Source organism: Opisthorchis viverrini (genome assembly GCF_000715545.1).
Source record: "Opisthorchis viverrini unplaced genomic scaffold opera_v5_14, whole genome shotgun sequence".
Lineage (NCBI taxonomy): Eukaryota > Metazoa > Platyhelminthes > Trematoda > Opisthorchiida > Opisthorchiidae > Opisthorchis > Opisthorchis viverrini.
In genome coordinates, this window is record NW_008751670.1 from 2,793,391 (window position 1) to 2,818,266 (window position 24,876).

A 24,876-nucleotide genomic window follows, 5' to 3' on the forward strand; every position below is an offset into this window, starting at 1 on the left:
TAGATATATATATATATATATAAAGCCAATAAATGCCCGCCGATCTATGCTGGCGCCGTTGTTGCTGTCGGTTTCTTTTCCGACTGTCTTACTGAGTGCATGGAGGTGTAAGCCCTTCAGAATACTTGCGATAGACCAGCATCAGGTCCCTCTCTCACGCACTGCACACGGATAAAAGAGTACGAATTTGGAACAGGAAGGGATGGGATCCGTTGTCAAGCCGGTCAAAAAATGACTAGAAAAGGTCGAACAACTGAGTGATGTTGAGAGTATTGCTCTTTATCCCACCCTCACAGATTGCGTGTTCGGTGGGTTGCAACATGTCCGGATTGATCGTCATGCAGGAATGTAGGGATCAGTTGCAATAAAATGTCATCGCACAAAAGCCATTACATGTGACATCTGTTGTTGAGGCTAGACCAGGGTAAACGTCGCATTTGGAAAAGGAGTTTTTTTAACACAAGGCTCCAAACTACAGATTCGAATGACGACCACACTAGCTGTATTCAGCGCTGCGCCATTTTCTTTTAGCCCATACACTTAAGAAGTGGTTATACTGTTCTACCGAGGCTGGAGCCCTGAAGACCGATTCAGCCACCTGTCAGACGAATTAATCGTATATATCCAGACAGGCCAGGTTCGCAGTTAGCTTTGTTCTGCTACGCAGGAATGGACACTGGGTCTAGCTATGGATAACCCGTCAATAAACTAGCAATCACATACAGTACAATAGAGGTCAAAGAAGACGCCGTATTGAAGGCTCAAATATGGAGGAGCTTAATGTGGTCCGCCACTCCAAATGTCTGGTTTGGGTTATTTGTCTGTCAAATGCATTGTACTTGTGGCACCGAAACGTATTTTACTGTGTCGTATTCTGCTATGTTTACTCTCACTACGTCGTTCTTCACATCTCTTGTGTGGGTCCGAAATTAACTACCCGGATATTCCTTAGTCCTACGCCTACAGTATTACTAGAAGTGACTTTCTGTGACTACTGTCGAACGGACTAACCCGATCATTGGCTAACACTAACTAGCTAGCAATGCGTGCACCGGATGCGGCGGCATACGAGTAATGCGGGAACCCCGGGGTACATCGCGGGTTTCAAATGTTTGCTTGTCCTCACACGACCTGACAATCATGAAACGTCAACCAAGCGCGCTGTTCAGTCTGGTTCTGCCCTCACGCCCGAAGCTTGCACCGAGTAGGGGGATGTAGTTGTTTACAAATACACTCCAGCACAAACCGCATACCGGCTTACTGTGTAAAGTTGTGATAGACGATCTGAAGTGCAGAGAGTGCACTGCCAGACTATAACTGACACCCGGAAATCTAGATAATGGATGGTTAAAACTGTGGGGATAGTCGGCACTCCCGTTAACAGGGTTTGTCCTTGTAACTTCTACGGTCGGCCTGGCTAGTTTTCTGCGAAAAAGCCTATGCCGCCGAATACGAATCCACTCCATCCCAGTTGGAAATCTCGATAGACAAGTGTCCGAATCGGTGAAAATCATCCACTTCTATACGCGTCACCATTCCTAGTTCAATTCACGGGTGGGGGAATCATTAGGCAAGGACGTAGCCTGGATTCCGGCATTCAACATGCAAAGCGACCGAGTTCACCGTTTCGCAGTATAGATGCATGTTTCTAAATTCTCACGTAGCAACAAACAAACGTATTCATAATTACACAACGAGCGTTGCCAAAGGTGACGTTGTAATGGCGAATGTCATTCCAATCTGTGACTGCCAAATACGATGTTCCGATAAGGTCGGCTTAGGACAGATACATCGCCATGTTTCGGCGAACATGAATTGCAGTTTGCACCGTTTTGCAATTTTATATGGAGGTGATTTGCGGAATTTTTTATACATATTTTCTAGCCAAATTATTACACGGATATACCGAATTTCTGTTCAGATGATACTGTATTTTTATAGGACAGCGGTCAGAAGCTGCACGGAAAGCATGACAAGCTGTGCTCATGTTTCGGCTCACCAAGTAGGGGGCAGTTCGTTGCAGTCAGGTCACGTTATCGATCCTACTGTCCAGAGCATTAAGAGCCCAGAGGTCAACCTATGTGGGTAAAGTGGGCCATCGGGTGCAACAGACTTGCCGTATGCGGGCCATCAGCACAAATATTATTAGCTGAAGTAGTAAGGAGAAAAATACACGTGCTTTTAGCACCTTAGTGGATAAAACTCTGAAAACGAGTTTGTTTACATCGAGTAGATAACATGTAATCGAATTTCAAAACAGAAGACAACGTCACGTCTCGCAACCCAGGTGAAAAAACGCAGTTACTACAGGAATTAATCCGACCTGACCTCTCTGAAGAGGAACTATGAGCCCGGAGATTCAACAACAGCGTTCCTTCGACTGGGGTTTTATGTGAAGCCCCAGCCCCCACCCTCCGATCACCGTACTTCCACATGATAGTGTACAGGTTGCTGTAAAAAACCGAACATTTACGAAGCTGGTCTGCGTTTGTGTATGAATGAGGCTTATATACTAGGTCTTTTAGCTTTTGTGACCTACTCAAAATGTATCTTGCATAAGAAAATAGGATGCTAGCCTTATCGGACTAATGACTACTCAAGTGATTTTCCAAGATTATAAAAAGTGGACTCATCCCCAGGGTATCGGTAGAAACGTTGAAGAGTTCTGTTGTGGCAATCTGATAATGATCAACCAAACTGGTCAGATAGAGAGCGCTTCGTTTGCTAAAAGCTAAGACTTACAGAAGAAAACATGTTAGAGGCTGTGGTAACGATTTTAAGAGCTAGAATATAACCAGGTTAGAGGGCCCATCTAACATTCTGCATAGGGCTACCCTTCCAGCAGTTGTTTAATCAGTAGTGAAAGTTGGTGAATTCTGAAGTATCGTTATTCTCCATTTTCAAATTTACCAAGACCACAAGCAGCACAAAGCTTAGTGAACAGATAAATTGGTGTTCAAAGACGCAATTGCAACAAAAAACCGAATACCGTATCAAGTTCAGAGATCAACAGGAATTCCCAATTACTTCCCAATCCCAGTTTTACGAGAAAAGGTTAAGAGACAAACAGTACTCATGCAGTACCGTGGGGAGAAAAAATCACAGGCCCTATTCCAGATACACAGGAATATACCTCATTGTGTGACTAAACCTAAATCAGACCCGTTCTAAGACGTAAAAATAACGGTCTTTATCAAAAGTCAAACACTTACTGATTTCACCCAAGTTGAGCCACAAAGAGGTCATTTTATGCAGCAGATTTCATTGCTTGTACCGCAAACTCTTAATGTTGTGTTAATTGTGGAAGTTTTTTTCTAACAAACTGTAAAGCCTGTCCGTTTGACCTGCGTGCCCTAATCGTACAGGCTGACTGAATGTGGAAGAAAAGCAATCGCTGGTTCCGTTTCTTTCGCACTAATAGCGGAATGTTGCATCGTTATTTTTCTATGAATAGTAAGTGGGTAACAGATACGTGATCAATCGAGGAATGTCAGAATTAGGAGAGCAGATTTGTGCTGGGATAAAATCTCAAAATATGAAACCTATGGTATGTTGGTTGGCTAAAATAAGTTTCAAAAACAGCTGTAGGAAGTGGTCCGGAAGGCCGCTCGGCAGAGCAACACTGTGGACGTACGATTCAGCAGTGGTATCCTGCTGGCGCAAGGACGTTGTACAGTCCGTAAAGCTGAAATAGATAATTCCAGGTCGCTTTAGCCTACAAGAGAGTTATTGAAAACCCAGAGGTAGGTCGGACAATGCACCTCCAATAAATTGGTTAGAGACTTAGCCACCCAGTTGGCTAAAATGTTGTCGAATTTTATGCGGTTCAGCAACTGATGGCAATGAGCCCCCGACCTGTCATTGATAAATGTCACAAGTATGCTCAGAAATGTAATCTGACGATTTATCACCGGAGAAGCCAGTGTTCATTGGCGGATTATATTGTGCACTGCTGAGAACAAGGGGAAGATGCGTTGCACAGTATTCGGGCCCTCTCTGATTCTCAGCTTACATTTATATCAACAGACATGGGGCACAAACACTAGCCAAGACCGTCAAATTTTGAGGACAGAGGATACATCACAAGACCAGTGACTACATAGACTAGCTTGTGATTTGATTATACGTCACAAAGGGCCGAACCTCGAGAATGAAATGGGCTCCAAAAACAGTGACCTTCAGCAGTTCCTCCAAAATTATTCCGTAAAGTTACAAAAGAGGGGGAGGAGAGACCGACAATTTCTACATTACCTATGATCATGAACTCCAGAGCAAATTCCAAGATTTTAGGAATATCTTCATGTGATACGAGCCGTCGTCGTAATTAACTGGATCAAGAACTGACTTCAGGAAACGTTCAGATCGAAGGGTCAAAATCTCACTAATATATTCATGAACTGGAATGACTCTTGCTTGCTTTTCACAGATTTGTTTTTCCTCCAATTTTCGAATAGAATAACTCTTGGGGTTCCTGCTCTGTTCTGGTGTCTTTTGTGAAAACAGAAATACGATACTTCTTTCTGAGGACTAACTGAATGGCCATTGCATCAAGTGGGTCACTTTTGAGGAAATCTATCACGTCTATAGCGCTTCAGAGTATTTCCTCCTCAGTTGCATCTGTTATAGACATGATTCTCTCCAAATGGGCAATGAATACGGGAGACTATGTAGGGCTAATTTTTCAAGATATTTCATCAAGCAAAGCGGAAACTGCGATTTTTTTCGTGGTCCATTTGATTTGTCGACTTCGGGTTCCCCCATGAAGCAAGAACATCACCTACGGTGTGATGCTAAGTCTCGAATGATGATTCGAGGTCAACAGTGACACGAATGCGTTGGATGTAGTCCGGAACCTTCGGGACCTCAGTATTTGTTCACGTCTGGGTTACCAGAATGATCCAGTTGTATTCGACTTATGGACGGAGCTTACTCGATAACTACTCAGCAATTGAAGTTATGAGTTTGTGCCGCAGCACGCTCAAACAGGATGCACCTACAAAAAACTTCTATAGGAATGACCAATATTTGGTTTGTATCTTGCAGCTTCGAATGACAACTAGAAACAGAAAAACGGATGATACGTCTACCGGCACGAAAGACTGATGCGCTTACACTTATTAAAAATATGTATCATTTCACAGTTAGTTGGTACAGCGTTTCTTCAACGTTGTAACTGTCGTTTCACTATGTCCCCATTGTTTCCTGAGAAATGGACTACTGCATCGAAGAGGCTGAATCTCATCGTATTGTGACGGCTCACGGGTCTCAGCAATCCGCCAAACGATACTGTGGTCTACCAAGGTGATTCCTGGATAGAGGTATGATAATTCCGGTCTCCTGGAACTCGAGGTCATGGGGTGTGAGGTGCCTAACAGGCTAACTACTCTAGGAGTCTAACACTAATCAACGCAGCCTCGCTGGCAGAACTCTGAAGACATGATGACCTTTAAAGCTTAAACAGATTGGCCAACAAACCGCTGGTGTGCACACTCTAGATATCTTACCAATAGACATCTGCTGCACTTGTGAAACTCGAATATGGGATCCGAATTTAGAAAACGAGTTCCTGGCGCCTACCCATCCTAGACGCTATCGACTACGAACCTCAAGTGACTCCAGAGATGCTGCTGTGGCCTGAAGTGAAGTTAGCATGCTACACAGCTCTTCACCCGAGACTTTTTCACTGGATTAAACTGGCGACTCCACATCTTGCGATCTCCATAAGAACTGACACTAGTCAGATTACCAAGTATTCTCTATTTACAGCGTCTATTGATTCAAAAACCTACTGCAGTTTCGACTAAGCGAAATACACTTCTTACCAAGAACTCACCACCCACTTGCCTGATTGCCGCTCTAGCTGGAGAGTGTACCTCACAAGTAGATTGCCTCAGTTTGCACCTTGGTGATATATATATTTCGAAGGCAAAGGGTTGTTATAACTGTGGTCGTATTTTGGAGCGTTGTACCGACAACCAATTGTTCCTCAGGAATACTGAGTTTAGATGCAACGAGTAGTGGTGTGCTGCCTGGCGGTAGCAGACTGCTGAATATCGATGCTGACAGAACTACCGATGATGAAGCTCAGTTCTCATCGTCATCAGCTGTAAAAATCACGTACTTGTCGTACAGTAGTTCTAGCTTCCACAGTTTCGTTCATCAATGATTTAGGCAGGTGGAGTAGATAGCTGCGCATTGGTGGAGGTAGCTGATATAACTGATGCGTTAATGCAGGGACTTCTAATTGGGGAGATCGGAAGGGAGCTATGCGTTGAAGGCAACAGCTTGGGTGGATGAGCGCCATTGAGGGCGCGGCTGGACCATGTCTGACCATTGATGTGTTCCGTCTTGGGGTCCCCATCCAGGGAGACAACAATAACCACCGCATCCGAGTTTGCTGGTAATGGCTTTCAAATTTCGTTGCCAAGTCATTGCTGGACTTCCTTGGTTCGTTTTCACTTTTCACGCGGTTGTGCGAAAAGGGCTCTTGGAGGAATGCGGTCAAATGGCATACGGAGCACGTGGCTAAGCCAGCGCAACCTATGGAGTGTGATCAGTTCATCCGTCGTGAGCGAGTTTTCTCTCCATTCCAGAATACACAAATTCAAACCACGCTTTGCTCTTCCATGGCTTTTCGGAAAATTTGGCCGTTAAATCCAAGAAGCAAGATTCTTACTGAATATTAGAAAGGCTTTGTAAGCCACAGGTTAAAGAACATGCAAAACCTCACTATATGATGTTCAATGGACAGCCTCAAAGGAAGGCATTGACCGTAGCTGGTATGGGATAAACACAGCGTGACGCAACGCCGGAAACTCCATTTCCAAGCGGAATGGCCAGAATGGTCATGGGTACACGATTCAGCTAGACGTAGGAGAGATAGAGGCACTGTGGAACGACAAAATTCAAGAAATAGGGGAGGCTAGTCTTAAAACCGCCACAGCAGGCCTATCAGCTATCCTTATACGGTGACACCTAACTCCGGTACAAATCCGAGAGCATCAACAAGAATTTCGACCCAAACGGGCTATAGTGAGAGCAACATTACGCTGGATGTTTGGGCAACACAGTTTAACACAATGCAGACTGCCGGTAAACAAGACTTGTTTTATGCTATTTCGAAAAAGCATCGTAGACACAACATACCCAAACAAAGGAAGCTTAGACAAACACTGCATGTCCTGCATTCCACCACTTCTGTCGTGCGAGAGTTTAGAACGAACCGTCCAAGTTTTTTCCCAAAGCTAGTGGAGCTCACCAAGACTTTGATATCTCCGCTTTCGATCAATTCCGGAATCAATCATGACATAAACACTTCAAGCAATATAAAATCTAGAAATCGGAATGTTGTTCAACCATCAGCGTTCCGGACAATCTACATTAAGAAAGCCAGTGGTCACTAATTTAAGTACGTGTTTCAAAGTTTTACCTTAAAATGCTCACTGGTCGGGTATCCCCTTGGAACTCTATGGGATCGGTCTGCGTAAAATCGCACCTGTATAGGCCGTGATTGAGACAATCGTAACAGCAGCCTTAGTTTACGGTTGCCAAACCTGGCCCCTGCGATCCAAAGATCACATGCACATCTAAGCATTTCATCACCAATAATTTGTAGAACAGCACGTGTTAGCTGGCTACGCCATGTATGCAACGTAGGGCTGCGTGAGCAAGCACTTGCTGACGAATCACAATCACCGGACCAACAAAATTACTACGATATGATACCTTGGAAGTGTGCTAGGAAAACCCAAACACGGTATACCAAAGAGAGTGATGTATTCTATTCCGAACCGCTGCTGCTGAAAGGTTCGCGGAGAACAAACAACAGCGTGGCATCGAGAACAGAAATAGGTCAGAGTGGAAGTGGGGGGTATGGGGTCTTCGGGCCTTCCAATCGTGGTCCGAATACTCCTCCTTTTACCTGAGTATCAATCCTATGAGAATTTTGAAACAACATTGCTGATGATGGTAATGGCACAGGTAGGGCATTCGCGGCGGACAACTATCCCTTCCCAAAAACAGTTTGGTATCGCTAACTTCCTTGCTCATCACTTTGAAAGATATTGCTGGCAGCAGCAAACAGTCCAGTTTCGGCGTTGGAGCTTTACAGTGGGTCTGCGACCGGAAGTCTGCTTAAGGGAATGAGAGCAACCGAAACTGCGTAACAGACAGACCTTTCATTATGCCCAGCTGGAAGCGCTAGTAGCATATGCATAGTTTGCATTGACGACCACATTCAAGGTTAATTTCCGAATTGTGTCTTTCGTCTTATCAGTACACGTACGAAAAAATAAATCAACTGAATCACAATAGTCCGAATATTTCAATTTTATGCCGCAAGAAAAACGTATAGATTGACATTTTTTCCCGAAAAAACCCATCACGTATTTACAAATTCAAAGGTTATATCGAAATGAATAGAAAACAGACAGTTGACCTTAGTGGTAGTCGATCATACAACAGCTGGGTTCAGATCACCAAAAGGATGACTAGGGACATTGCTGCCAGGGTCCATCGTGGACGTGTTTATCGGCATGTGCAGTGGTACGCAAATGTGGTTCGAGGACCAGTATAGACCATTGTAGGTCTAGCGTGCGTAGAAAAAAACGGTATTGCCGAAAAAACAGGGTCACGCAACCTAATGGCAGTCGGTTCAGCCACTGCGATGGTCCGATGTGGATTAGTGAGGGTTAGTCAGATGGTTTTTTGCAGATCACGTGAAAACCTTGCCCCGTATTCACCATTTGGTTGGTGTCGGCCAGATGCTGTAATACGAAAATGCTAGTTACTGCCCTCGTTCCGGATTCAACCAATGCGCTGGCCGAGTTGTCCAGTCCTGTGTTTAACCGTCAGCAGCACAGCAGCAAGAAAAAAGTACAGTGTGGATTATTTTGGGTGCGAACGCACACTGCCTTGAAACCAGAGCACATCACACACTGTGTCGAGGACCAGAACCGAAATGTAACCACAGCATTTGTTCTGCTCACAGTCTTATGGAAACGGCATTTCAGAACGTCAGCAAGCAAATAATCTTTAAGAGCGATATCTATATGGAACGATTGTATAGTTTGGAGACTGGTCACTCGAGGCGAGATGACTCAGTGGTTGAAGTTGGAATTTACTGACCGGAAGGTCCGTGGTTCGAACCCGACCTCTGTCTCTCGACTTCCCCTGTCTAGGCTTGAGCAACCTGACAGCATCCCAATTCTTGTGCTTACTTCGGGTGGCATGGCAGCTAGGCACCGAAAGGATGTCACAGCTGAACTTTTTTTACAACGCCAATATGCGCGCACTGCTGCTACACTATTGAGAAACTTGACCTATCGGTGTGGAGTGTTCGATGGTCGTTGGTTGCGTCACCGCCAATGTTTGGTGGCACAATTGAAAAACTACACTGAAGAGCACTCGGCTCACTCAAAACCTGCGTTTCAGTGTTTAATAAGATACGATTTACGTATACCAGCGCAACCTAAGTCTTTTTAGAGACGTTTTGCGCACGCTTCACTCAAATGCAAGAAATCAAGGGGGTCGACGACTAAGAACATCGTGGAAAAGCATGAGAAATATAATAGCAGGTTCAGTGACAGTGGGTCATCCTTGGTTCCCGAGCTAAGACTCGAAAAATAAGGAGGCCATAAACAAAAAAAGAAGGGGCGCGCCTCCACCATTGTGTTACACATCCATACATTTCATACTGAGAAAACTACAAGTTATACATAGACGTGCAGCAAGGCCACTGGGATAAAAGAATCCATTTGTGCACCCCTTGTTCATCCCACCTTTTCATATCTTTCGTCCGAGCTTTTAGTACCCAGTCTGTCCAGGTATTGGTGGACTAACTATATTACTTTTATCAACTTCACGTCATTTGGGCAATACGCCAAGAAGTCTTTTCGATTGAATTGGATCACCTGAACCTCACTTCTGAAGGGCAGGGATATAGCATTTTTTATGACACTGCTTAACTGACAGCAACATAACTGGACCATCTTTGAGAGAATCAACTCACTAATAATTTTAATTCTTCTTAGCGCTGACTAAGCAGCCAGACCAACTAACATTGACCCCACATCTCATGGTTTGATGTAATAAACATAAGCCATAGAACCAATCATTAGTACGCGGAGTAAAACTGTCAAACCCAGCATTTAGTACCAGGAATGCATACCGCTGGTAAGCAACCGGGCTAGTCTTGGAGAATAGCATTTGCCGCATAAAAGGCAGGATTCCATGACTATGATCTTGAGCCATGTACAGAAATAGGGGCCATAACAAAACTCCAGCGATGAAGTAACCACTGCTTCGGAACAGAGCAAGAGCTTAAATAATGGCCATCGTTAGTAACAGTACAAAGTGGTCTGTGTATCATGCATTACGTTATGAGATGGGGAACCAGTTTACAACCCCTACAAGTAGCCTGAACGCTGACGCAGCCAGGTTGTGTTCTCCCAGAGGAAACTGCATTTGAAAACAGTATTTGAAGGAAACTCCAAGCTGATGGAGCAAAAACACGGCTTCGGATAGAGTTTTCCGACAAAAAAATTAAGTAGCATTTTAAAATAAGTATAAAAAAGGAGAGCTTTCAATCGAAAAGTTGAAATTTTGGTGGATAAATCACCTACAGTCCTCTGGTGTACATCTCTAGTCAGTAGCCTTGCTCCGAAACTTCCAGATAGTTTACACACTTAACACATGATGCTTATCAAACGGATGTTTTTATGTGACATACCCGTGGCACGTTTCGTAAATCTACATTTAGACGCTGTGCAGAGCCGTACGTGTCTGGCTAAAATGCAGCCTAAGATACCATCAATCTGACATGGTAAGTCAGTGGCAAGTACTAGACAAGTTAGCAACAGCACAATCATACCTTGCGTGGAGTAACTCTGGGCAGGAAAACAACGCCTCACTATTTATTACATATTGACAAAAGCTATACACACGCACGTTTTAACTCCTCACATCCGCCGGTCAGTGGCATTTGTGTAATTAGGTTCATCACTACTAAAGTAACCGAGTTTAGTCCCCAAAACTGGTAACAGAAGCGAAAATTTATGAAATTCAAACCCGATTCATGCAACTCGTCTGTTTTAAGAAACTTCTATAACCGTTATTTGACGATCAGCACTAAGTGGATCTAAAAACATGTACCTTATAGTGCACCACAAGCCCCTACTCGCTGATGGCGTTCGATCTCGATTATGGACTGGAAATAAGAAAAGGAAGTCCAACACGGTCACTCACTTTCCCGCATGCACTGTCAGCATGTCTGGGAAGACTGGTTCGAAGAGCACAACAACTGTGACATGACTGACGATAGTTTCCTTCGAACGCCCTCTCGATCGCTCTTCCGTTATAGGCTCTTCTATGAGTATTGATAGGACCTGATAGGATACAGTTCGAGGTTTTTCTTCACCAGGAAGATTTTGTTGCTTGAGGCTATGAAAAGAATGGCGGGAATAAAAATTGTCAAAAAATGAAAGAAAATATGGGTCACCGGTTAATCTATCCAAGCATTTTATTTATACGGTAGATTATTAATCGACGGACAGCTGACTGTATAAATTCGGAGATCATAATCACGTCCTGCAACCAAACTGAACATCGGAAAAGAAACTTGCGCCAAATCTCGCCAATTGCTCCGCATTAGGTTATTGATTTTCCTACTGGATTTGAGGACGTCCTCAGTACAGACGAACCGTCTCAGAATGAAATTAACTCACTTGCCTTAAAAAGATTCGTACAGGTGCTCAAAATAAACTACCACTGGAACTCAACAAGAAAACATGTATTGATCTAATTCCATGAATGCACGTGATCCGTTGACACGGAAGGCGGGATTTCACTTTAAGACCAGGAAACACACTTTACACCAATGGGAGACACTGAGCAACAATTCGAAACCTCATATCTCGGAAAATGATTAAGGTTGTTAACATCAGATGGAACGCCATTTTATTCCCATTGGAAAAAGAAACCACCAGTTCCTTTCAGTTCTGAGGTGGGTGTGGAAAACACTCATTACCTAGAACCATTACCTCATTACCTAGAACCTAGATTTGAAATGAAAAACACCAATTTTCCTTTCGAAACAGATATGTGTTATCCCCCGCCCTAACCAGCTATACATTCCAGCTTGAGCCATGTCCCATTTGTGTTTCACATAGGTCGTATGATACAAAATTCAGCATCAACGCACTACTCGAAAGTGACAATAACTCAAATGATAATAGACAAAAGCCGATCAAGCTGAAGCTTGAAGGGAGCGAAGTTCCTCTTCATCAGTATGTACTCAATTTCCCATGTGATTGTGACCTTCACCAAAATAGGTTTGGCGGGAAAACAAGAATTAGCTTTTCTTTCGGCATTTGCTGTTGCACCGTTCTTGGTATTGGTAGCAGGCCAGGCTAACCGAAGAGTTTTTCTGTAACCGAAAGATCTAAACTGTAGGGATTGTTCCAGCCATCAGAATTAATAATACTCAAAATATGTGGGCTATGTGATACCGAAGCCTTGAAGCCTATTCATAGTTTGCGGTGACCTAGAGCTATATTCCTAAAAAAAGCCATGATATTCCTGGTTGGTCCGAAAGAGCATAATGTACATGATGTGAGCATGATGCAGAGGCGATCAAACAATGACTTGGCAGCGAAGTGTGAAAGCCATTACCAGCAAACTCAGCTGCGCTGGACACTCCCGTCTTCTTGGATGGGAACCCCGAAACGGGCCATATCAGTGGTCAGAGACATTGTCAGGCATGGCCCAGTCGCGCCCCCAATGGCACTCATGCATCCAAGCTATTGCCTTCAATGCATAGCTCCCTTCCCAATCCCCCACTTAACAGTCCACTGACAGTGCTGTATTTACGCACAATTTATCAGCTCCACCTCCAATGTGCAGCTACCTATCCCAGCTCCCCGAAACTGTCGTTTGGGTCACTTATTAGCTGATATAAGACCTTTATCAGCTCCCCGGAACTGTCCTTTGGGTCACTTATTAGCTGATATAAGACCGAGAACCACGACGACGCGGTAATTTTGTCCTGATCACCTTTTACTCACCCTCGAAAGTATTGGGAAGCTGACATTCGGTGTGTTGATGCCGTTTTCCTATTTTTAGTTACGTGTTCTAAGACAAGAATGACAGGCGTTACGTTTGAAATACCGAACGGAACGTAACATCATTGTAATTACAGCCCATTTGATGTATCCAGGTGGCTCATATGCGCCAATAGTTTTTTTCCGACTGGTGAGTGTAGGATGAATGGCATGCTTATACAAAGTATAGAGACATATCAGGGTCAACCACAAAACACTGTCAGTATAAACATTCAGATATTCCAAATGACTGGGGCGAAATTGCTCAGTGGTTAGAGCGCGAATTTATAGACAGGAAGGTCCGTGGTCCGAACCCGGCCTCTGCATCTCGACTTTCCCTGTCTAGGCTTGGGGGACCTGGCAGTATCCCAGCCCTCGTGAATCCCTCGGGGAGCATGGCAGCCAGACACCGTCACGAAGAGATTGGATCTTACGGTGGTGTGACGGTTTGTGTACCTCAGCGACCCATTAGGCTATACTGGGGGGGTGCCCGCGAGGAACTCACAGTCTCTCATTTCAGGTAGGTCAATTGTTAGAGGTCTGATGAACACAGTATCTTAGTCCCCCAGGTTGGGGGTTGTAAAATGTATGTCGATGTGTTCCGTGAAAATGGTAATGTACTTGCATTTCCAGCCAAACACCGCTGCTTTGCGGACAGGCTTTTGAGTCAAAGGCTTAAGTTGAGGACCCTAATCGTTCTCCTGTGGCACAGCGCTCCCGGCCCAAGCACTGGATATCGAACCAAACAGTGGCACAATAATAGATAGTAATCTTTTAGCTGTAGCACCCTTCCAGTTCCTAGGTGCAATGCAACCTGAAGGAAGCACGAGGGCTAAGATACCATCATGTTGCTTAACCCTAGACAGCGGAAGTCGAGATGCAGAGGTCGGGTTCGAACCATGCACCTTCCGGTCAGTAAATTCGCGCTCTAACCAGTTAAGCAGTGGTGCTGCTTAAATTTCGGAGAAATGTTCCATCCGGTTACGAAGATAATTTGGCCGACGAATTATCAGAAGTCAAGTGAAAGTGAGCGTGCGAGCCGAACATGAATCTCGTGGATACAGAAAGCTAAGGAAATGGAAGAGGTCCAAGAAACCGGTAATGTCCGGAAATTATTTCGGCTGATCCGCACGACCAGTCCACGGAAAGCCTCTGTGAGCGAAGCCATCAAAGATCAAAATGGAATGAACATCCCGAATAAATAAGAACGCCTCGACCGGTGGGCCGAATACTTCGAACAGTTGCTACCTTGGCCACTTTGAAAATGGGGTCCGTGGTGAGTGTGATAACCATGGGGGGGTCAACCTAACCCCGGTTGGAACGAGACTATTGGCGTCTCTTGTGCTTCGTTGCCTTACGGTGACTCGTGAAACAATGAATCGAGAACAGCAAGCGGGGTTCTGGCCTGATAGGGGTTGCGTTGAGAAAATCGTTATGCTACTTCAGGCGCTAGAACAACGCCATACGTACAAACGACCCACAATTTTAGCATCCCCGGATTTCCAAGGCGCATCCGACTCGGTTGACCGGTCTGTTCTCCTTAACACGTTTGTCCATCAAGGAATTTCCCAGAGTTTTATGAACACTTGTATTATCATACTTCCGAACGTGTGAAAGTATACGGAGAGTCCTCCCTAAGCTTCCGGACACAAAGCGATGTCCGTCAAGGGTGCCCACTCTTTTTGGCTTCGCGGTCGATGAAATCATAAGACGAACGCTGAAAGGTCTTCAAAACCCCGGCGTTCAAATAGCCTGTGACGAAAACCTTGCCGATCTGGAATACGCAGACGACATTGTTCTCGTTTTCGAACAGGAGGAGAAGGTGTAGGTATTTTTGTATGAACTGACAAAATCATCCCATCCTTTGGTATGCACTTTGCGCCCGTAAAGTGTAAGGCCATGCTCGTGCACATGTCACTTACAATCCAGGGAGGGGCACTCGAAGTTGTGGAGCGTTTCACGTACCTTGGAGGTTGTACTGGTTCTGATTGTAGTGTGACAGATGAGGTGAATGCACGAATCTGCAAGGCCCGGATCGCGTTTGCGAATTTGGGAAGCCTATGCCGTCAAAGTGGTGTACCCCTGAATCTCAAGAAACGTATCAAGCTACAGTGCGGGCTGTTTTGTTGTATGGCTGAGAATTGGCCTGTTCGAGCAGCGGACCTGAGACGTCTTCAGGTGTTCGGCAATTGCTGTCTCGGAACCATAGTTGGTGTGGGTCGGTGTCGGAGAATCACTAACGAGACAATTAGAAATCGAGTTTTCGGTTGTGCAACGGGAACGTCTACTGAAGAATGTGTCTAGCACCAGAAGCTGCGTTGGTTAGGCCATATTTTCCGTGTGCAAACCATCGTTTGTAGAACAGAGAGGTGTTTCCGTGCCCAATTCACAGGTGCGGAAGCAGAGAGGTGGCCAACCCTTGACCTGACAGAGAGATATGAAGGAGATTACAAAACGTTTGGGTGCTGTCGATTGCCAGGATGGGGACGGCTTGATCTCCACTGTGCCTGGTTGGAGGCACTACAAGATATGGCTGCCAACCGATGTCAGTGACGTTCTTGTTGTCAGTTTCTATCCAGATTGCCTGAGTGAATGTCTGGAGGTGTGGGCACCTCGGAATGATTGTGGTAAACTAGCACTTCCTTCCTTCCTCATCCACCTTTACTCTGTTCTTCACAATAAGGCTTTCAAATAAATCATGGTTGTACGGCAGCGAAGCATCGGTGTTGAACACTGATGCCGTGCTGTCCATGATGATGATGATCTCTTAATGACTGATTTGATTCCCAAGAAGGGATAGACCACGTGCAATAAGAGTCTGATTTGTGATCCCGCTAAACTAATCGCATGACTGTGCAAGCCATATCTACAAAAGCCCCAAGCACATCAGGTTGACAGAACTGATGACCGGACGAGGGGCTCTGAAAAGCTGTGACAATTCTTATTAACCGTAGCAACTCTACCCTACGTCACTTGTACTCGCCGAACGGACGAATGTGCAACTAACATAAGTGTTTTGTCGTACAGCTGAATTTGACCTTGACACTTAATGTCAGTTTGCTCGAAGACCGGGATTTCCAGATACCAGGACCTCATCAGTTTATAAGTACCTCTGTTATCCAACTGCCCTATCGGTAAGTTCTGTCAACCTGGCTTCACTAGGATGAGCACTCTGCTTTCTGTGAAAAAGTTAGTTCGATGTAATACAACGGGACTAGCTGTCACACTTTTGTCGTGAATAGCTGTACTCAGTTGTTATCAGGCTTCTTTGATAACTTCAGTTTCCAACGAAAAACGTAAGGATTTCGGCTCTTGCTGTGCCATCCGTACCTTAAGTTAGTGCAGATAGTCATAAGCAGTCACTGTCTACTTGTGGCGACGTGTCTTTTTAGTCGGCTATGGAATAAAACGAACAAACTTCGTCAATCGGATGCAAAAATTGGCGTGAACAGAAACGACAAAGCAGTAAACAACCAACAAGACAGCGATGCATCACTGCAGGGAATTCAAGAATGATGTCTGACGGATAGGAACGGTTGGTTGGAGACAGTTTGCAATGTAACGATGAGTCGTAACCAATGGCATGTTTGCGACATTTTACACTGAACCTTGGTTCATCTTTGTTCCGCCCCTTCTAATCAGCTGAACCACAGCCCTAGATTAGATGGCTTAGAAGCAGCATGAGTCACCGTGTGCGTGATGTCGGCTGCAGGTCGACAGTCTTGGTGAGAGAGCACGAAGACGGGGAATTAGAGTCAACATCTCAAACGACCCTAGTAGGACAAGCGAGCAAACAAAAAGATCGGTGAAGCCAAAAGCTCGAATTAAGGCGAGCTAGATAAGATATTGATTTTTTGAGAAGCCGTTCAGCCTGAACCATTCCCTGTGTTCAGACCACGGAAAGTTTCACCACACACAATTGCCAGAACATGGAGACTCGAGGTCCAAGCAACAACAAAGTGGAAAAATGCGGCCGAAAGAAAATTAGCTGGACATTGGACGGGTCGATGAACCAACAGTAGCACGATCTACTGGGGATTTGTCATCCTCGAAGAAAAGTATTCAGAGATGAGTCTGTTCTCTTTCTCTTAGTCTTAAAATGAAAAACGACAGAGTGAAGAGTTCGGAAATCTGGTTGACGCCGAAACTTCGACAGCGGACCTACATGTAATTATTCCAATTATGAGACAATGCTGTTGTAGTGAATGATAATGTGATGGTATGTTCACAATTTTGTTTACACTAGTCAAAGCAACAACACACGAGGGTGTGCTGGTAAACAATTGAAAATATACGCCACAAGCCTGTCGAGTGTGAAGGTCACACTAACACCTACAGCTACCCAGTTGATGCCTGAACAGCAAATAAGTTGAACGGTGGCTGACTAAGACTGGATTTAAACTCCTTGACAAGGCAATACTAAAAACGAAGCTCTGTTGAAGTCCCTAAACAGGGAACGGAAGGTTTAAATTTACTTTACTTCTGTCGAGTCGAGAAAAAGTGCCTTTATTCAAGGATAAGTAAGGAGCTTGCAACCTTGGGAGAAATTCAAAGGCGAATGTGGAAATCGAGTAACAGAGTATGCTATACAGCCATAATAAATGTAAAACGACGAATCAAAACTTGTTGAAGCCATGAAATCCAGCCTTAGGAACCTTTCGGGTCCTAGCTACCAAGCCAGCGGTAGGAAGTACGAGGACTGAGATAGTGCGAGGCTGCCCAAGCCTAGACAGGGGCAATTCCGACTCAGAGGTTGGATTCGAAGCAAGCAAGCAAGCCCTAACCACTGAGCTACCTTGTGGTCCAGTAAAGCCATTCTGAATGCGTTTGCGCCCTAACCACTGAGCTACTTTGTGGTCCAGTAAAGCCATTCTGAATGCGGTCGAAAGTCGGTCATGACGGCGTGCAATGCTCAGCGCGAGATACGCACAAGCGGAACGTCACAAGTCCTGTGTAAAACAATAGATTGAAGTAGGTAACACATACACAACCGAAACGATAATCAGTTCATGCAAAGTCCATCATATTACTGTTGCCAATGACATGTGGAAACGGGTCACTGTGACCGAAATTCGTGCTCATAAGGTGTAGTGCACCGCTCTAGCAACAGCCGCATGCCATGCTCGATTAAGTAACACTCGAAAGTATGCTGAGCCCACCTTAGGTACGACTTCTACACACAGAAACCATAATACGACGATCTTTCCGACATACATCCTGAATACTCCTAAGATGGAAACACTCTACAATAAAAAAAAACGGCTGGTCTACGCTGACCCAGCACAAACTCTCTTTTTTGGCCTAATAACGACCCCTTACTGCCATAAGGACTATTTCCATAAGCTTTACTAACAGAAATGACCTCTAATATACGACCTCCCTTACTTCACAATGTGGCGACCTTCGTTGCCCAAATAACAAAGATCGACTGACACCCAAAGCACAGTTTTGGGCGTTGGACACAGTCAAAAACATTAAACCGGAAGTACAGGTAGGCAGACAATAAGGAAACCAGTAGGATCCATTAGTAAGCGAGCGCTGTGACACAATTCGCATACAGCCTAGTGAGCGCACGTAAACAAAGTCGGTCGCGTTGGAAACGTGGTGATAATTTAGACAAACCGTATTTCAGAATAAAATATTGGCTCGCCTCTCGCCATATGATATTTCAGTAACTAGAAATGACAGAAGGATTTGGTGTACTTTTAAATAGATATCCTCATTGTTTCCCTAAATCTAATCCTTCTCCTGCGATGGTCTCGAATACTGCGAGTTGAATAATCTCACCCATGTATCCCCACTCCTTTTCCCGTTCCAAGTCTCTCCTTTACCTTCATCTTGGAGCCATTAACAGTTCTAACACTTGCTCACCCACTTTCCTTGTTCGAAACACACCAGTCGCGGTCCATGCCCTTATAAGCTCGCAAGTACTCCAGCTCAGCTCAACTTCTTCATAAATCTCAGATCCACCCTAATGTAGAATGAAAATGTCTTATTTGGAATGGGGTCTTCGATTTCGCTTTGGCTTACTTGACAAATACGCCCCAAAGCCATACTCTCACTAACGTCCAACTTGCAAAAGCCCACTCACAGTTTTTCTTGCTTTGTTTTAGCGGGAGACCTTTGTCGAAGATATAATTTTCCGTTTCCCTAACTCACTCCCTAAATCGTGAAACCTGCCTAATCACGTCTAGCCACCCCCCTCCCGCCATTGCGAAATCGAACTATTTGCCAGTTGCTTCTCCAGAAAACCCTATCTCTGAAAATTGACTACTTTCTGTATTCTTAGCAGCTAAAAATTAAGAAAAGGGTGATCTCAATCCACCAAATGCGCTGTCTGTGTATTTTACTACCTCTGCAAGTCTTAAATGACGGGCTCTCCTACCACTATAGTCCACTTCATGTAAAAAAAACATGGTGTTCCTGCATATGTTTAATGGGTTTACACGTTCGCTTGATCGATTACACAGAAAGCTGGAGATGTTCTAGGTAGTACCATCCACGCTTTGCCTTTTTAATCATGTAGAAACAGGTTTGTTAGTAAGAACTTTTACGCAACCCATACGAACAATTCGGTAATCGATCAACCAGGGACCCATTATATCAATGGTATATAACTTATGAATAATACATGGCAACCATGTGGTCCACGTATATCTGATGGTTCAAATTCAGATGCAAACGATTAAGCCTTGAGTTTGTTTAATTAAGTAGGGGTTTGGATTGATAAAATAAGCAGGCTTTACTGTGGATGATAGAATAAAATTCCTTCAGTGAACTGGAGATGAAAAAGCGGGTTAAAAGTGTTAAAATGTTCCATATACGAAAGATCTTGGTCCGATTCGCCGCATATAACACGAATAAAATCTAGTATGCACCCGAGGAAATGGTTTGGGTATTGTGTACAACATCCATTGCTAATGACGTAATCCGATATTTTTCACTATCTATTGAGAACGCCTCCCCGATGCAGGCGGATTCACCAGTTACTTTCAAAGTCTATGGATTTTTTCCTTTCCGGAAACATTAGAGTAAGTCCACGGTTCGAAAAGTCAGAAGGACAATGCAAGAACCTGTGCAAGGTTGAGTCGGCGACGACCGCTGAATGGATTAGACATCAGTATAAGGTATATACTGAGATCGGTTCACTTAAACATGTTATGGAAGTTAGCAGAGGTCTATATCAGCAAGGCAGACAATACTGAATAGCAGTCGAGTGATTAGAGACGGGATATCAAACAACGGTGTTGATGCGTGTGAAGATGGTACGCATCTACTTATTCTTTCTGTTGAAAATAAACTGCGAAGGTAGGACCATTTCTTTGTCTCTGGAGCGTCAGGACTGTTAGAACAGCATTGCCGAAAAACCCCCCAGTTGAGTTTGTGAATGACAATTATGAATGTACACAAATTTCAGGAAATTTGCTATCAATGGAAACGAAGTAGGCCTTCCTGGTCGAAAATTTGCAAGGACAAACACTATTCAAAAGGTCCGAATACTAGCAATAAAATCAGCTTCGCAAGGCCAATAAATTGAAACGAAACTGGAAATGTTTACAAGAGCCCGAGAAATTAGGCGACTTATTATGAATTAGGCTACGAAGAAAAAATGGCAACGATTTTGGCCGTTCCAATGGGTGCTCCCCCAAGAGAGGACCGTATTCGTAACTGTGCTGCAAAAGTACTGTTCAGAATGAATGCTGTGCAGATCACCGTTTCGTAGGAACTCTACTGTTTTTAGGAATATCTGGATGTGCAATGGTACGGAACCATCAAGATGAAACGTGTGCTGTGCGTTTAAGTTGGTGAAACAAGATGACACGTGTCAAATACACCATACAGATAGTGAACAATCAAGCTGGCTATCACCATTTACCCTTGATAAGAGGGTTTAATTCTCAAACCAAATTAAGAGAGCGTGGCAGAGTCATCAACTCGCAACAACAAATAGGTTCGACTGGGTTATGGTCTGACAGACGGCAAAATTATGAGGTCACCAAGCTCTGATCGTATATTGATATCAAGTTAGCTATGGAATTCTTCGTTAAACGCAACAAAGCCATATATACACTGTTTTTGATGCCAGTGCAACCAGGCTCCACGATGAAATAGGTGTGTTAACTCACAACAAAGAGACTCCATTGTGACATAGATATTCACCTTGCTTCAAACTTGCCATAACTACACAAATGCTTTTATTGACCATGGTCGGTGGGCCACATATAGAAAGCACAAACATATCGCTACGTTCCATTGGGTTTTGTTAATAACTGAGAGTCGTGACCCACTAACAACCCATATGGCAGCGAGGAACAGCGCTTCACCTTTTCACGCCACAGCTTCAGTCAAGTTAGATCAAGTGGGAATTATAAAGAACTATCCCTTCACCGCTNAAGCATCGCCTAGCTGTGAAAACGTCTATTCTGATGCAACGGCACGTGCATTACGTGTTTCCTAGTGCTCAATCCATTCTATCCACACTGACTAACCAAAACGTAGTGTGGTAATGACAACAAGCGATTGAAATCACGTTATTTATTATTATTATTATTATTATTATTATTATTATTATTGAGCTAACAGCTTCATATGCTTCAGAGTCACTTGAGAGTCCGAAATTCTTACACGTGCAATCACATCACATGAGCAGCGGAAAGCGGCCTAGTCCAGGTGTGGCGTCAAATTAGTGGTGCGAAACTAATATGACTATTAGTAGTGCGTGAAATTATTCATAGCCCTACAAGATAAAAAAAAACGCTTACTTTGTCGTACGTAATGTCCGCACACCGCTCCACGAATGGATGTTTCCCTTGTTGATCTTTACCGTCGCGTCGTCGTCCTGGATAGTGGTAAAAACATTCATTTTGAGCTACTCATGAGTAGCATAAAATTAAAGGCATTTCAGCTAAAGCCTGCCGACGAACGGGAACTGCAGGCAGCGGTTAAGCAATAATGCAAGTATACCCACGGTGAAGGATGGTATAGTCGAAGGATTGTCAGGTTCAAAATGAGTCTTACATATGATAACATGAGAACTATCCGGTGCTGGTAGCATTTCCTTCAATCCCCAAAAGACATCGAATGTTACGCTTAGAGAGGCCAAGTTCCGAAGGGGAGAAATGCATAAAAGCAACAGCTGAATAGAGCTCAGAGGATGGAGCGAATTGGCATGAAAATATCCTAATGCTAAATTTTGACAACATCAGGTAAACGGCATATCGTCTCTTAGCACGCGATGCGTACGTTACGGAGATTTGGATGACTTATATGCTTATTGGTGTTGGGGTTTGGAAAACCTCTGAGCAATAGTAGCGACAGCCCTTTAGGAGATGGGTAACCAGAGTCTAATCATCAAATCCGACAAACGGTGGGTGCTCAACATAAACTAAGATGTGGTAAATATGTGAGGAGAGAGGGCACAGGGCGGGCAAAGCATCAGGGTACGGTGATTACAGGTAATTAGCTCTATCAAGATGGTATTCAGAGTATTCGCAATACTTCTGCCCAATCGAGTCTCCAGGCATCAGATTAACCGAAAAGGAGGGGACCACAAAATAACTCTTTCTCAAATACTAGGACATAGCTTCAGGACTCAACAACCTAGGGCGGCATATCCCTCATCATTCCGGTGACCGGTATGGCACGAAAAAGTTTACGCTATTGGTTGTTGATCAGGTGGCCATTGATCTGTTCGCCGAACTTCACAATTGGCTTACAAACGCTTCGTCACCATATAAAGAGACATCAGTGCTCCGTTGGGTGAGTACATCTTCCCTGCCTGCCTGCGTTTACATAACATTTTAAGACTATCTGTTATTTTCTGGCGTGATTGACTACTTGTGCTAGCGCTTCAGAAGGGTTTGATAAACAATCGGTAGTTTTTATTTGGACTTTTCGCTTTTGCTACAAAAGCTTTATCAGGCCAAGTGAACAGGTCGCCAAGTCGGCCAGGTTTTAAGGCAGACGGAGAACCAATCAGTAAGACCCCTATTAATCTCTTCTGAAACGATGACTTCTCAATCGGCTCCAAACATTTTTCCTACTTGGGTAAGCGTTTTCTCGTGAATCTGTTGGTCCGTTCGTGATCCTCTTTGCGTTGTGGTCTGCGTTCTTTTGAGTTGATCGGTGATACCAGCGCCTTCTATTTGTGGTTTCTACCTGGCTTTGATTGGTACTGCGTTGTGGTCTGACCTGCTCGAGCTTGATTGGTTGATGGAACGCCCTATTTTCTCCATTGTAACGGCTAGTGTTACCGCATCCGCCGGACATTGGTTGGAGGCTTCCTCCAATCAAATCGATGTGCACATTTGAATGGGGCTTTCCTGTTTCTCTTATGATTTCCTCGTCTGGTTACTTTTGCGGTTCGGAGCTCCGCGGTTCTGGCGTTCTCCTACTCTTAGTGGTTGATAAATAGGATTAATTTCGATAGGTTCGTTTATAGCTTCCTCAGGGAAGTACCATACTTCCATAAATCCAGGTTCTTTCTTCGCTCTTGCTTGAGCCAGTATGCGAACGCCGCTCGTGTCCTTCCTGATCTTTGTGTACAAAGAGCTGAGGTAAAATTGATCATGTCTTTCAACAGCGAGCTTGTGTTCATGTATTCTGGTGGAGAGCTTCCTTTCAGTTTGTCCGGTTTGCCACAGTCCTTGCATTGGATCCTATATACGACATTGTTCTTCTTCATTGGGTCTGATTTCCCTCTTGGTCTTGATAGTGTCCACCGTGAAGCGTTTGCAGACTTGTAAGCGACCATTGTACTATGCTATCATAAGAGCCTTGCCATCATTTCAGCAATGTTCTTTATGTATGGGAGTGTGACTCATTTGCTTGCATTTTGTCCTGTTGCATCGATCGTATTTGGCTTCCTGAGTGATCTTCAGATAAAATTTCTCGGGTATCCATTTCTCTGGAACAATCTGTATAGGCGTTTTTCTTCTTTAATGTTGGATCCTGTTGTGCTGCGGTGTATCTCGATCCACTTGTAAGGTGCCCGAATGCAGCTTCGCTTGTGAAAATTTTGATGGTTGCTGTAGTAGCTCAGGATTTCGTCCGTATGCGTCACTTTTCTATACACCCCAAGTTTGTAGCTGTCCGTTCGGCAATCTAGAGACCGAGACGTCCAGAAATACCAGTTTTCCGTTATTTTCCTCTGCGACTGTGAATTTGATGTCTTGGAAAAAGTTGTTTGGCAGTTGGCTTACACGTTGCAGCTCCTTTCCTGGCTGCACAAAAGATAATACTCTCAGACCCTCAGGGACGCGCAATTTATTACGGGACCTAGATTTCTGACCTGCAACACGTTGATGTCGTTCAGTTAAGTAGCAAGATGGTGTCAAACATGATCTCGAAACTAACGCCTTCAAGAGAAAGCTCTCTCCATATATTCACCGGCACGTAATGGGAGACTTCAATATCCACACTGTGCTTGGTATCTCCCTTCCGGCTTCTTCCCGAAGAGTGAAACGATGGATGACGCGGGATACAAATCAATGGCATATGAATAGCGTTTCTAAAGCAGAAGAATGTCCTGTAACACAGGATGGAAATTAATCTTGGAACTAAAGCCTGTGTCCTACACGCCTTTTTCGGCTCCATATTACTTCACAGACATAAGCCTGACCACTGCCGTGCGCAAATGAATGAAAACTGAGGAAATTTGGTCCTGGTGCCTTAGGATAATGTTTGAAGAAGGAAGGCTCGATAAATCAATCCGGCAACATCGATATTGCGCATCAAAGCTAGCTGTATAGGTACAACAACACACAGGCACCCCATATAT

General features: G+C 44.3%; 2 protein-coding genes across 2 annotated transcripts in view; one reads left to right on the forward strand and one right to left on the reverse strand.

The window, feature by feature from the left end:
• The window catches only part of T265_01355 (hypothetical protein), a gene marked incomplete at both ends in the record, with an annotated part of 12,198 nt that extends 6,180 nt beyond the window's left edge, over positions 1-6,018 (forward strand). The window contains 2 exons of the mRNA XM_009165361.1: positions 5,453-5,609; positions 5,726-6,018. Coding sequence (XP_009163625.1) covers positions 5,453-5,609; positions 5,726-6,018 — 450 coding nt within the window. The remainder of the gene's footprint in view (positions 1-5,452; positions 5,610-5,725) is intronic.
• The window catches only part of T265_12771 (hypothetical protein), a gene marked incomplete at both ends in the record, with an annotated part of 108,925 nt that overhangs the window by 79,960 nt on the left and 4,089 nt on the right, over positions 1-24,876 (reverse strand). The window contains 2 exons of the mRNA XM_009165390.1: positions 11,245-11,439; positions 21,860-21,936. Of these exons, the coding sequence (XP_009163654.1) occupies positions 11,245-11,439; positions 21,860-21,936 (272 nt within the window). The remainder of the gene's footprint in view (positions 1-11,244; positions 11,440-21,859; positions 21,937-24,876) is intronic.